The sequence below is a fragment of the Colius striatus genome, unplaced genomic scaffold (genome assembly GCF_028858725.1).
Source record: "Colius striatus isolate bColStr4 unplaced genomic scaffold, bColStr4.1.hap1 scaffold_68, whole genome shotgun sequence".
Classification (NCBI taxonomy): Eukaryota; Metazoa; Chordata; class Aves; order Coliiformes; family Coliidae; genus Colius; species Colius striatus.
The window spans coordinates 475,214-490,212 of NW_026908537.1; the positions used below are offsets into that span (position 1 = coordinate 475,214).

Consider the following 14,999-nt stretch of genomic DNA (forward strand, 5'->3'; position numbering starts at 1 on the left):
CTCAGGGGGGTCGGTAGCCACTTCTAACAGGTCAGTGGCCACCTCTAGAGACTCAGTAGCCACCTCTAAGGGCTCAGTAGCCACCTCTAATAGGTCAGTAGCCACATCTAAGGGCTCAGTAACCACCTCAGGGGGGTCAGCAGCCACCACTAAGGCCTCAGTGGCCACCTCTAAGGGTCAGTAGCCACCTCTAACAGGTCACTGGCCACCTCTAGAGGTCAGTAGCCACCTCTAGGGATTCAGTAGCCACCTCTAACAGGTCAGTAGCCACCTCAGGGGGGGGTTGAGCCCAGCTGGGGCTCAGTGGCCACCTCAGGGGGGTCAGTAGCCACCTTAGAAGGGTCAGTGGCCACCTCTAGAGGGTCAGTGGCCACCTCAGTGCAGTCAACAGGCACCTCTAAGGGCTCAGTGGCCACCTCAGGGGGGTCAGTGGCCACCTCTAAGGGCTCAGTAGCCACCTCTAGGGGCTCAGTAGCCACCTTGGAGGAGTCAGTGGCCACCTCAGGGGAGGTTTGAGCCCAGCTGGGACTCAGTGGCCACCTCTAAGGGCTCAGTAGCCACCTCTAACAGGTCAGTGGCCACCCCCAGGGGCTCAGTGGTCACCTCTAAGGGCTCAGCAGCCACTTCAGGGTGCTCAGTAGCCACCTCTAACGGGTCAGTAGCCACAATAGAAGGGTCAGTAGCCACCTCTAGGGATTCAGTAGCCACCTCTAACAGGTCAGTAGCCACCTCAGGGGGGGGTTGAGCCCAGCTGGGGCTCAGTGGCCACCTCAGGGGGTCAGTAGCCACCTTAGAAGGGTCAGTGGCCACCTCTAGCGGTCAGTGGCCACCTCTAGGGACTCAGTAGCCACCTCTAACAGGTCAGTGGCCACCTCTAGAGGTCAGTAGCCACCTCAGGGGTGTCAGTAGCCACCTCTAACAGGTCAGTAGCCACCTCTAGCGGTCAGTAGCCACAATAGAAGGGTCAGTGGCCACCTCTAGAGACTCAGTAGCCACCTCTAGCAGTCAGTAGCCACCTTAGAACGGTCAGTAGCCACTCAGGGGTGTCAGTGGCCACCTCTAAGGGCTCAGTGGCCACCTCTAGCGGTCAGTGGCCACCTCAGGGGGGTCAGTAGCCACCCCTAGAGACTCAGTAGCCACCTCTAGGGCCTCAGTAGCCACCTCTAGCGGTCAGTAGCCACTCAGGGCTGTCAGTAGCCACCTCTAACAGGTCAGTGGCCACCTCAGGGGGGTCAGTAGCCACCTCTAACAGGTCAGTGGCCACCTCAGGGGGGTCAGTGGCCACCTCTAGCAGTCAGTGGCCACCTCAGGAGGGTCAGTAGCCACCTGTAGAGACTCAGTAGCCACCTCAGGGGGGTCAGTGGCCACCTCAGAGGAGTCTGTAGCCACCTGTAGAGACTCAATAGCCACCTCTAACAGGTCAGTGGCCACCTCAGGGGGGGTTTGAGCCCAGCTGGGGCTCAGTAGCGACCTCTAAGGCCTCAGTAGCCACCTCTAGACGTCAGTAGCCACCTCTAAGGGTCAGTAGCCACTCGGGGCGGTCAGTAGCCACCTTAGAAGGGTCGGTAGCCACCTCTAGGGCCTCAGTAGCCACTCAGGGGTTTCAGTGGCCACCCCTAGAGACTCAGTAGCCACCTCTAGCGGTCAGTAGCCACCCCTAGGGCCTCAGTAGCCACTCCGGGCTGTCAGTAGCCCCTTTACAGGGGTCGGTGGCCCCGTTCGGGCCCGGCCGGGCCTCGCTCGCCACGCGCCAGGCCTCAGTGGCCCGTCTAGGCCGCAGCCGCCCCGTTCCGGCCACTTCCGCTTCCCGCCGGCCCGGACCCGCCCCAATTAACGCCACCGCGCCCCCGCCGCCGCCAATTAACGCCAATTAGCGCCGACCAACGCCAATTAGCGCTAATTAACGCTAACGAGCCGCGCGCCGCTTTCCCGCGCTCTCACCGCGGAGCCGCCGCCGCTTCCCCTCGCCAGCGACTTCCGCTTCCGGCCTCTCCTCGCCGGAAGTGACGTCACGCCGCCGCCCCGCGCAGGGTCCTAGTGCCCGACCCCTGGGGGGGGGGGGGGGGGTTGGGCCCCTCCCGCCGCTTTTGGGGCCCCCCCCCTGGCACCCCCAAACCCGCCGGGACCCGCCGCGGCCTCGCAGCGGCCCCGAAACCCGTCTGGGGGCACAAACGCGCGTCTGGGGGGGTTCGGGCACCCCCAAAACCCCCCTTAAAGCCCCCCAGACACCCCCAAACCCCCCTTAAAGCCCCCCAGACACCCCCAAACCCGCCTTAAAGCCCCCCAGACACCCCCAAAACCCCCCTTAAAGCCCCCAGACACCCCTAAAACCCCCCAGACACCCCCAAACCGCCTTAAAGCCCCCCAGACACCCCCAAAACCCCCCTTAAAGCCCCCAGACACCCCTAAAACCCCCCAGACACCCCCAAACCCCCCCAGACACCCCCAAAACCTCCCTTAAACCCCCCCAGACACCCCCAAACCCCCCCAGACACCCCCAAACCCCACTTTTGGGGTCCCACCCCCTTTTTGGGGGTCTCAGACCCCCCCTAAATACCCCTTAAGCCCCCCCAGACACCCCCAAACCCCACTTTTGGGGCACCTCCCCCCTATTTGGGGATTCAGACCCCCCCAAACCCCCCTTAAATACCCCTTAAACCCCCCCCAGACACCCCCAAACCCCCCTTAAACCCCCCCAGACACCCCCAAACCCCCATTTTGGGGTCCTTCCCCATCTTTTGGGGGGCTCAGACCCCCCTAAACCCCCCCAGACCCCCCCTAAATACCCCTTAAACCCCCCCCAGACACCCCTAAACGCCCCTTCTGGGGTCCCTCCCCCCTCATCTGGGGGTGTCAGACCCCCCAGACCCCCCCCAAACCCCCCTTTTGGGGTCCCTCCCCCCCATTTAGGGGTCTCAGACACCCCCCAGACCCCCCAAAACCCCCCTTCTGGGCTCTCACCCCCCTTTTGGGGGACTCAGACATCCCCAAACCCCCCCAGACCCCCCCCAAACCCCACTTTTGGGGTCCCTCCCCCCTATTTGGGGGTTAAGACACCCCCAATTTGACGCCCCCCCATCATTTTGGGGTCCAATCCCCCCATTTGGGGGTCTCAGACACCCCCAAAACCCCCCTAAATACCCCTTAAACCCCCCCCAGACACCCCCAAACCCCCCTTTTGGGGTCCCAACCCCTCGTTTGGGGGGCTCAGACACCCCCAAACCCCCCCAGACCCCCCCTAAACCCCCTTAACCCCCCCCCAGACACCCTCAAACGCCACTTTTGGGGTCTCTCCCCCCATTTAGGGGTCTCAGACACCCCCAAAACCCCATTTTGGGGTCCCTTCCACTCTTTTGGGGGGCTCAGCCACCCCCAGCCACCCCCAGACCCCCCTAAATACCCCTTAAACCCCCCCCAGATACCCCCAGACCCCTCTTCTGGGGTCCCACCACCCCCTTTAGGGGTCTCCTCCCTCGTTTGGGGGGCTCAGACACCCCCAGACCCCCCCAGACCCCCCTAAATACCCCTTAAAACCCCCCAGACCCCCCTTTTGGGGTCCCTCTCCCTCATTTGGGGGTCTCAGACACTCCCAAACCCCCCTTTTGGGGTCCCAGCCCCTCGTTTGGGGGCCCCAGACACCCCCAGACCCCCCCAAATTCCCCTTTTGGGGTCTCAGCCCCCTCATTTAGGGGTCTCAGACGCCCCCAGACCCCCCCAAACCCCCACTAAATACCCCTTAAACCCCCCCAGACACCCCCAAAAGTCCCTTCTGGGGTCCCAACCCCTCGTTTGGGGGGCTCAGACACCCCCAGACACCTCCCAGACCCCCCAAACTCCGCTTTTGGGGTCCCACCCCCCCCCTTTAGGGGTCTCCCCCCCTCATTTGGGGCTCAGACCCCCCCAAACCTCCCCAGACCACCCTTAATACCCCTTAAACCCTTCCAGACACCCCTAAATCCCACTTCTGGGGTCCCACTCCTCCCATTTAGGGGTCTCAGACCACCCCAAACCCCCTTTCTGGGGTCCCTCCCCCTCATTTTGGGGTCCCACCCCCCCCTTTAGGGTTCCTCTCCCCAAATTAGGGGTCCCAGACCCCCCAAAACCCCCTTTTGGTGTCTCATCCCCCCCTTTTGAGGTGCCTCCCCCCCATTTCGGGGTCCCATCCCTAATTTAGGGTGTCTCAGACCCCCCCACACCCCTCATTTTGGGGTCCCATCCCTCCATTTAGGGGTCTCTCTCCCCATTTTGGGGCTCTCAATCCCCCCCAGACCCTCCTTTTGGGGTTCTCCCCTCACTTTAGGGTCCCTCTCCCCCGGTTTGTGGCTCTCAGACCCCCCCAAACCCCCTTTTGGGGTCCCACTCGTCATTTTGGGGTCCCATCCCCCTTTTGGGGGGCTCAGACACCCCCAGACCCACCCAGACCTCCCCCAAACCCCACTTTTGCGGTCCAACCCCCCCCTTCTGGGGTCACCCCCCGTCTTTTGGGGGGCTCGAACCCCCCCAGACCCCCCCAAACCCCCCAGAAATACCCCTTAAACCCCCCCCAGACACCCCCAAACCCCCCTTTTGGGGTCCCAATCCCTCGTTTGGGCGGCTCAGACACCCTCAGACCCCCCCAGACCCCCCCTTAACCCCCCCCAGACACCCCTTTTGGGGTCCCACCCTCCCAATTTAGGGGTCTCAGACCCCCCCAGACCACCCTTCTGGGGTCCAACCCCACCTTTTGGGGTCCCACCCCTCGTTTGGGAGGTCTCAGATCCCCCCAGACCCCCACTAAATACCCCTTAAACCCCCTCAGATCCACCCAAACCCCACTTTTGGGGTCCCAACCCCCTCATTTAGGGGGCTCAGACCCCCCCAGACCCCCTTTTAGGGGTCCCCCCCCCTCGTTTAGGGGGCTCAGACACCCCCAAACCCTCCCAAATACCTCTTAACCCCCCCCCCAGACACCCCCAAACCCTACTTTTGGGGTCCCAGCCCCCCCATTTAGGGGTCTCAGACCCCCCTTAAGTGGTCCCACCCCCTTGTTTGGGGGGCTCAGACACCCCCAGACATCCCCAAATCCCCCTAAATACCCCTTAAAACCCCCCAGACCCCCCTTTTGGGGTCCCTCCCCCTCATTTGGGGGTCTCAGACCCTCCCAAACCCCCCCTAAATACCCCTTAAATCCCCCCAGACACCCCCAAATCCCAGTTTTGGGGTCCCACCCACCCAATTTAGGGGACTCAGACACCCCCAGATCCCCCCAAACCCCCCTTCTGGGGTCCAACTCTCCCTTTAGGGGTCCTCCTAAATCGTTTGGGGGGGCTCAGACATCCCCAAACCCCCCTAAATACCCCTTAAACCCCCCCAGACTCCCCCAAATTCCCCTTTTGGGGTCCCAACCCCTCGTTTGGGGGGCTCAGACCCCCCCAAAACCTCCCCAAACGCCACTTTTGGGGTCCCACTCCCCCCATTTAGGGGTCTCAGACCCCCCCCAAAGCCCCTTTTTGGGGTCCCTCCCCCTCATTTTGGGGTCTCTCCCCCTCATTTGGTGCTCTCAGACCCCCCCAACCCCCAATTTTGGGGTCCAGCCTCTTATTTAGGGGTCCCGACCCCCTCTTTTGGGGTCTCAGACCCCCCCAAAAAGCCCCTTTTGGGGTCCCATCCCCTCATTTTGGGGTCCTATGCCCCTCTTTTAGGGGTTCCCCCCCAATTAGGGGTCTCAGTCCCTCCCTCAGACCCCCCTTTGGGGTCCCTCCCCCTCCTTTTGGGGTCCCACCCCCCGGTTTGGGGCTCTCAGACCCCCCCCAGACCCCTTCGAACCCCCTTTTTAGGATCCCCCCCCCATTTTGGGGGTCTCAGATCCCCCCAAACCCCGCCCCGGGGACCCCCCTCAATTTGGGTCTCAGACCTCCCCTCCCCAGAGCGCCCTCCCCCCATTTTGGGGTCCCCCAGGGGGGGTTTGGGGGGGTCTGAGAGCCCCAAATTGAGGAGGGAGACCCCAAGCAGGGGGTTTGGGGATGGGGTGAGACCCCACCCCCGAGGGTGGGACCCCAAAAGTGGGGGGAGGGGGGGTCTGAGCCCCAAAAAAGGGGGTTTGGGGTAGGGGAGAGACCCTCGAATGGGTTCAGGGGAAGGGGGGGAGGGGTCTGGTGGGGGTCTGACCCCCCAAAATGAGGATCCCCCACTGTGAGACTGCCCAGAGCCTCTCACTCACTTTTGGGGTTCCTCCCCCCTCGTTTGGGGGCCCCCACCCCCCCCCCCAGCCCCCCCATTGGCTGCTGCTCCCCCCTTTGTGTTGTGGCCTCACTCTGGAGCCCCCTCCCCCCATTTCAGGCTCCTCCCCCTCCCCCCCCCTCCCCCTTTTGGGGTGTTTCATCCCCCCCCCGGCTCGTTGCTGGGCTCTCAGCGCCCCTCCCCCAGCATTTCCGGCCCCTCTCTGCCCATTTCCGGCTCCTCCCACACCATTTCCGGCTTCTTCCTACCCATTTCCGGCTCCTCCCACACCATCTCCAGCCCCTCCCTGCTCATTTCCGGGCCCTCCCTGCCCATTTCCGGCTCCTCCCATACCATTTCCGGCTTCTTCCTGCCCATTTTCGGCCCCTCCTCCACCATTTCCGCCCCCTCCCTGCCCATTTCCGACCCCTCCCCCGCCATTTCCGGTTCCTCCCTGCCCATTTCCGGCCCCTCCCCCACCACTTCCGGCCCCTCCCCGCCCATTTCTGGCCCCATCTGGGGGTCTCCCTCCCTCATTTGGGGCTCTCAGACGCCCCTGAACCCCCTTTTTGGGGTCCCCTCGTCATTTTGGGGTCTCCCCCCTTCATTTTGGGGTCCTCCTCCCCCATTTCGGGGCTCTCAGACCCCCTCAGACCCCCCTTTTGGGGTCCCTCCCCCACTTAAAGGTCTCAGACCTCCCCAGACTCCCCTTTTAGGGTCTCTCTCCCCCATTTTGGGGTCTCCCCCCTCACTTGGAGGTCTCAGACCCCCCCAGTTTGACGCCCCTTCCTCATTTTGGGGTCCCTTTTCCCTCATTTCCACCTTTTCCTCCTCCATTTCCGACCCCTCCCCCATTTCCCGCTCTTTTCCCCTCCATTTCTGCCATTTCCCGCCCATTTCCGGTCTCTTTCCTCCCATTTCCACCTCCCCCGCCCCCATTTTTGCCTCTTTCCCCCCCATTTCCCGCCCCTCTCCCCTTATTTCCGCTTCTTCCACCCCAATTTCCACCCCCTCCCCCCACTTCCGGTCTCTTCACCCCATTTCCGCCCCCTTTCCACACCTTTTCCCCCCATTTCCGGTCTCTTTGCCCTATTTGTGTCCCCTTCCCACTCTCTCTCCCCCATTTCCGGCCTCTTTGCCGCCACTTCCGGTCTCTTTCCCTTATTTCCGGCCTCTTTGCCCCATTTCCACCACCTTCCCATCCATTTCCGCTCTCTCTCCCCCCATATCCGGCCTCTTCCTCCCCACTTCCGGTCTTTTGGCCCCATTTTCGCCCCCTTCCAACCCACTTCCGGACCACTTTCCCCACTTCCACCCTCTTCCCTTAAACTTCCGGTCTCTTGGCCCAAATTCCGCCCCCTTAATGCCCATTTCCGCCCTCTCTACCCTATTCCCGCCCCCTTCCCACCCACTTCCTGCTTCTTTCCTCTCACTTCCGGTCCTTTTCCCCCCATTTCCACCCTCTTCCCTTCCACTTCCAGTCTTCTTGTCCCGTTTTTGCCCCCTTCCGGTTTCTTTCCCCTCACTTCCGGTTCACTTTCCCCATTTCCACCCTCCTCCCTTCCACTTCCGGTCTCTTTCCCCCATTTCCGCTTTCTCTCCCTCCATTTCCGGCCTTTCCACCTCATTCCCTCCCCCTTCCCCCCCACTTCCGGCTCCTCCCCTCCATTTCCAGCCTCCCCTACCCCATTTCCGGCCTTTTTGCCTCATTCCCTCCCCCTTACCCCCCACTACTGGCCTCCCCTCCCTCACTTCTGGCCTCCCCTCCCCCATTTCCGGCCTTTTCCCCTCACTTCCGGCCTCCCCTCCCCTATTTCCGGCCTCCCCTTCCCCACTTCCGGCCTCCCCTTCCCTACTTCCAGTCTCCCCTCCCCCACTTCCGGCCTCCTCCCCTCATTTCCGGCATTTTTGCCTCATTCCCTTCCCCTTTCCCCCATTTCCGGCCTCCTCTCCCTCACTTCCAGCCTCCCTTCCCCCATTTCCATCCTCCCCTCCCCCATTTCCGGCCTTTCCCCCTCACTTCCGGCCTCCCCTCCCTCACTTCCGGCCTCCCCTCCCCCATTTCCGGCCTTTCCCCCTCACTTCCAGCCTCCCCTCCCCCATTTCCGGCCTTTCTCCCTCACTTCTGGCCTCCCCTCCCCCACTTCCTGCCGCCCCTTCCTCACTTCCGGCTCCTTCCCCCACTTCCGGCCTCCCCTCCCCCACTTCCGGCCCCCTCTCCCCCATTTCTGGCCTTTTTGCCTCATTCCCTCCCCCTTACCCTCATTTCCGGCCTCCCCTTCCCCACTTCCGGCCTTTCCCCCTCACTTCCGGCCTCCCCTTCCCCACTTCCGGCCTCCCCTTCCCCACTTCCACTCTCCCCTCCCCCACTTCCGGCCTCCTCCCCTCATTTCTGGCATTTTTGCCTCATTCCCTTCCCCTTTCCCCCATTTCCGGCCTTTCCCCCTCACTTCGGCCTCTCCTCCCTCATTTCCGGCCTCCCTTCCCCCACTTCCGGCCTTTCCCCCTCATTTCCGGCCTCCCCTCCCCCACTTCCGGCCTCCTCTCCCGCATTTCCAGCCTCCCCTCCCCCATTTCCGGCCTCCCCTCCCCCACTTCCGCCCCCCCAAGGACACTCCGCGGTTCAGTGGCCGCCATCTTTATTCCCCCTCTCCCTCTCTCCGGGGGCGGGCCGTGGCGCGTGCCGATGACGTCATCAGTAGGCGTGGTTGGACACGAAGAGCGACTCGCTGGCCGCCGCCCCGGCCGCGCCGCTGGGGCTGTACTTGCCCTGACACGCCAGCGAGTTGGCCTGCCGACAGGAAGTGACGTCACGCGCCGGGACACGCCCCCCCCGGACGTCCAATCACAGCGCGCGGTCACGGGGAACCAACACAACCCTCCTGACCCCTCCAAGCTCCTCACGTGGTGATGGGGACCCACCACAACCCCCTGAGATGCCTCCAAGGAGCTTCTCCATGGTCCCACCAGCCCCAAACCATCTCACATCATGATGGGGACCCACCACAACCCCCTGAGATACCTCCAAGGGCCACCCTGACCTCCAGGACCCCTCCAACCTCCTCACATGGAGATGGGGACCCACCAGAACCCCACTGAGATGCCTCCAAGGAGCTTCTCCATGGTCCCACCAGCCCCAAACCATCTCACCATCACTATGGGAACCCACCTGAGATGCCTCCAAGGCCCACCCTGACCTCCAAGAGCCCTCCAACCTCCTCACATGGTGATGGGGACCCACCACAACCCCCCTTAGATGTTCCCCAGGGGCCCTTTGGACCTTCTCCATGGTCCCAGCAGCCCCAAACCAGCTCCCAACCTGCTCACATCATGATGGGGACCCACCAGAACCCCCCTGAGATGCCTCCAATGGCCCTTCCTGACCTCATGACCCCTCCAACCTCCTCACATGGTGATGGGGACCCACCACAACCCCCCTGAGATGCCTCCAAGGGCCACCCTGACCTCCAAGACCCCTCCAACCTTCTCACATGGTGATGGGGACCCACCACAACCCCCTTGAGATACCTCCAAGGGCCACCCTGACCTCCAGGACCCCTCCAACCTCCTCACATCATGATGGGGACCCACCACAACGCCCCTGAGATGTTCCCCAGGGGCTCTTTGGACCTTCTCCATGGTCCCAGCAGCTCCCAACCACCTCACATCATGATGGGGACCCACCAGAACCCCCCTGAGATGTTCCCCAGGGCCCTTCCTGACCTCCAGGACCCCTCCAACCTCCTCACATGGTGATGGGGACCCACCAGAACCCCCCTGAGATGTTCCCCAGGGCCTGCTGCCTGCTCCTTACCAGGGCCCTCTTGACATACTCCTCCTGGGCAGCCTTGGTGTTGTCCTTCTTGCCAGCCCAGGCCTTGAGGGCCGAGGCCTGCAGAGCGCGCCCGTAGGAGAAGGTCAAGGCCCAGGGCTTGGCCAGGGGACAGCGGTTGATGGCGTTGAGGTTGATGGAGGCCTCCTCCTCGCTCTGGCCACCAGACAGGAAGGTGATGCCTGGGGACAGAAGGTCAGGAGATGGTGGAGATGGGCTTGGGGACACCATGGGGACATCTCCATGGGGTTGGGGACACCATGGGGACACCAGGAGATGGTGGAGATGGGCATGGAGACACCATGGGGACATCAGGAGATGGTGGAGATGGGCTTGGAGACACCATGGGGACATCAGGAGAAGGTGGAGATGGGCTTGGGGACACCATGGGGACATCTCCATGGGGCTGGGGACACCATGGGACCATCAGGAGATGGTGGAGATGGGCTTGAGGACACCATGGGGACATCTCCATGGGGTCGGGGTGACCAGAAGAAGATGGAGATGGGCTTGAGGACACCATGGGGACATCTACATGGGCATGAGGACACCATGGGGACATCTCCATGGGCTTGGGGACACCATGGGGACACCAGGAGAAGGTGGAGATGGGCTTGGGGACATCATGGGGACATCTCCATGGGGTTGGGGACACCATGGGGACACCAGGAGATGGTGGAGATGGGCATGGAGATGTAGTTATGGGCATGGGGACACCATGGGGACACCAGGAGATGGTGGAGATGGGCATGGACACACCATGGGGACATCTCCATGGGCATGGGGACACCATGGGGACACCAGGAGAAGGTGGAGATGGGCTTGGGGACACCATGGGGACATCTCCATGGGCATGGGGACACCATGGGGACATCTCCATGGGGCTGGGACACCATGGGGACACCAGGAGATGGTGGAGATGGGCTTGGGGACACCATGGGGACATCTACATGGGCATGGGGACATCATGGGGACATCTCCATGGGCTTGGGGACACCATGGGGACACCAGGAGAAGGTGGAGATGCACATGGAGATGTAGTTATGGGCATGGAGACACCATGGGGACATCTTCATGGGCTTGGGGACACCATGGGACCATCAGGAGATGGTGGAGATGGGCATGGGGACACCATGGGGATATCTACATGGGCATGGGCACACCATGGGGACAACAGGAGAAGGTGGAGATGGACATGGAGACACCATGGGGACATCTACATGGGCATGAGGACACCATGGGGACATCTCCATGGGCATGGGGTGAGCAGGAGATGGTGGAGATGGGCATGGACACACCATGGGGACATCTACATGGGCTTGGGGACACCATGGGGACACCAGGAGAAGGTGGAGATGGACATGGGGACACCATGGGGACATCTACATGGGGCTGGGGACACCAGGAGAAGGTGGAGATGGGCTTGAGGACACCATGGGGACATCTCCATGGGCTTGGGGTGACCAGGACAAGGTGAAGATAGGCATGGAGACACCATGAAGACATCTCCATGGGGCTGGGGACACCATGGGACCATCAGGAGATGGTGGAGATGGGCTTGGGGACACCATGGGGACAGCTACATGGGGCTGGGACACCATGGGACCATCAGGAGATGGTGGAGATGGGCTTGGGGACACCATGGGGACATCTCCATGGGCATGGGGTGAGCAGGAGATGGTGGAGATGGGCATGGACACACCATGGGGACATCTACATGGGCTTGGGGACACCATGGGGACACCAGGACAAGGTGGAGATGGGAATGGGGACACCATGGGGACACCAGGAGAAGGTGGAGATGGACATGGGGACACCATGGGGACATCTCCATGGGGCTGGGGACACCATGGGGACATCAGGAGATGATGGAGATGGGCATGGGGACACCATGGGGACATCTACATGGGGTTGGGGACACCATGGGGACATCTCAATGGGCTTGGGGACACCATGGGACCATCAGGAGAAGGTGGAGATGGGCTTGGGGACATCATGGGGACATCTCCATGGGCTTGGGGACACCATGGGACCATCAGGAGAAGGTGGAGATGGACATGGGGACACCATGGGGACATCAGGAGAAGGTGGAGATAGGCATGGGGACACCATGGGGACATCTCCATGGGGCTGGGGACACCATGGGACCATCAGGAGATGATGGAGATGGGCTTGGGGACACCATGGGGACATCTACATGGGGTTGGGGACACCATGGGGACATCTCAATGGGCTTGGGGACACCATGGGACCATCAGGAGAAGGTGGAGATGGGCTTGGGGACATCATGGGGACATCTCCATGGGCTTGGGGACACCATGGGACCATCAGGAGAAGGTGGAGATGGACATGGGGACACCATGGGGACATCAGGAGAAGGTGGAGATAGGCATGGGGACACCATGGGGACATCTCCATGGGGCTGGGGACACCATGGGACCATCAGGAGAAGGTGGAGATGGGCTTGAGGACACCATGGGGACATCTCCATGGGCTTGGGGTGACCAGAAGAAGATGGAGATGGGCTTGAGGACACCATGGGGACATCTACATGGGCATGAGGACACCATGGGGACATCTCCATGGGCTTGGGGACACCATGGGGACACCAGGAGAAGGTGGAGATGGGCTTGGGGACATCATGGGGACATCTCCATGGGGTTGGGGACACCATGGGGACACCAGGAGATGGTGGAGATGGGCATGGAGATGTAGTTATGGGCATGGGGACACCATGGGGACACCAGGAGATGGTGGAGATGGGCATGGACACACCATGGGGACATCTCCATGGGCATGGGGACACCATGGGGACACCAGGAGAAGGTGGAGATGGGCTTGGGGACACCATGGGGACATCTCCATGGGCATGGGGACACCATGGGGACATCTCCATGGGGCTGGGACACCATGGGGACACCAGGAGATGGTGGAGATGGGCTTGGGGACACCATGGGGACATCTACATGGGCATGGGGACATCATGGGGACATCTCCATGGGCTTGGGGACACCATGGGGACACCAGGAGATGGTGGAGATGGGCATGGGGACATCTTCATGGGGTTGGGGACACCATGGGGACATCAGGAGAAGGTGGAGATGCACATGGAGATGTAGTTATGGGCATGGAGACACCATGGGGACATCTTCATGGGCTTGGGGACACCATGGGACCATCAGGAGATGGTGGAGATGGGCATGGGGACACCATGGGGATATCTACATGGGCATGGGCACACCATGGGGACAACAGGAGAAGGTGGAGATGGACATGGAGACACCATGGGGACATCTACATGGGCATGAGGACACCATGGGGACATCTCCATGGGCATGGGGTGAGCAGGAGATGGTGGAGATGGGCATGGACACACCATGGGGACATCTACATGGGCTTGGGGACACCATGGGGACACCAGGACAAGGTGGAGATGGGAATGGGGACACCATGGGGACACCAGGAGAAGGTGGAGATGGACATGGGGACACCATGGGGACATCTACATGGGGCTGGGGACATCAGGAGAAGGTGGAGATGGGCATGGAGATGTAGTTATGGGCATGGGGACACCATGGGGACATCTCCATGGGCTTGGGGACACCATGGCACCATCAGGAGATGGTGGAGATGGGCATGGGGACATCAGGAGGACATCTCCATGGGGTTTGGAGTCACCAGAAGGCAAAGATGGGCATGGAGACACCATGGGGACATCTCCATGGGCTTGGGGACACCAGGAGAACGTGGCCACCAGCCTGGGACCCCTTCAGGACATCACTATGGACATGGGACAACCTCAGGGACTTACTTATGGACCTGGAGACCCCATAAGACCTTCATAGGACCATGGATATGGGAAGGGGCCACCCCAAGGATGATCTTGGGAGCACCAGGAGAAGGTGGCCACCAAGATAAGACCGCTTAGGATGGAGCTATGACCATGGGACCACCTCAGGGCCAGAGCTATGGACCTGGAGACCCCATAAGACCTTCATAGAACCATGGGTACGGGAAGGGGCCACCCCAAGGATGACCTTGGGACCACCAGGAGAAGGTGGCCACCAAGATAAGACCCCTTAGGATGGAGCTATGACCACGGGACCACCTCAGGGACATAGTTATGGACCTGGAGACCCCATAAGACCTTCATAGGACCATGGGTATGGGAAGGGGTCACCTCAGGGATGACCTTGGGACCACCAGGAGAAGGTGGCCACCAGCCTGGGACCACCTTAGGATGGAGCTATGACCACGGGACCACCTCAGGGCTGGAGCTATGACCACAGAGACCCCATAAGACCTTCATAGAACCATGGATATGGGAAGGGGCCACCTCAGGGATGACCTTGGGACCTCCAGGAGAAGGTGGCCACCAAGATAAGACCCCTTAGGATGGAGCCATGACCATGGGACCACCTCAGGGACATAGTTATGGACCTGGAGACCCCATAAGACCTTCATAGGACCATGGGTATGGGAAGGGGCCACCCCAAGGATGACCTTGGGACCACCAGGAGAAGGTGGCCACCAAGATAAGACCCCTGAGGATGGAGCTATGGCCACAGGACCACCTCAGGGCTGGAGCTATGACCACAGAGACCCCATAAGAGCAGCTGGTTGGTGAGGGTGGGGGTCAGGGGGCTCGTGGCACCCACCTGGCACGGCCGGGGGGACGGTGCGGCGCAGCGCGGTGACGGTGGCCATGGCGATCTCCTCGGGGCTGTACTTCTTGGGACAGGAGTGGCCTTGGGTCACCATGTTGGGCTTCAGCAAAGTCCCCTCCAGGTACACGTGGTGGTCACTCAGGGCCTTGTACACGGCTGCCAGGACCTGGCCGAGGGGACAGGGGGACACTGGGGGTGACTGGGGGACACTGGGGGGACTGAGGGGGCCTGGGGGGACTGGGGGTCACTGGGGGGGACTGGGGGTGGTTTGGGGGGAGTTTGGGGACATTTGAGGGGGGTTT

The 14,999-nt window shown here is 61.7% G+C and overlaps 1 protein-coding gene across 2 annotated transcripts in view; it reads right to left on the reverse strand.

Annotated features, from left to right (window-relative positions):
- Nucleotides 1-8,820: 8,820 nt before the first annotated feature.
- ALDOA (aldolase, fructose-bisphosphate A) overlaps nt 8,821-14,999 on the reverse strand; it is a 38,358-nt gene continuing 32,179 nt past the window's right edge. For both annotated transcript variants that reach the window (XM_062020203.1, XM_062020202.1), the window contains 3 exons: nt 14,689-14,863; nt 10,013-10,212; nt 8,821-8,989 (listed from right to left, as the gene is read on the reverse strand). In XM_062020203.1, the coding sequence (XP_061876187.1) occupies nt 8,894-8,989; nt 10,013-10,212; nt 14,689-14,863 (471 nt within the window). In that variant the 3' untranslated portion in view covers nt 8,821-8,893. The remainder of the gene's footprint in view (nt 8,990-10,012; nt 10,213-14,688; nt 14,864-14,999) is intronic.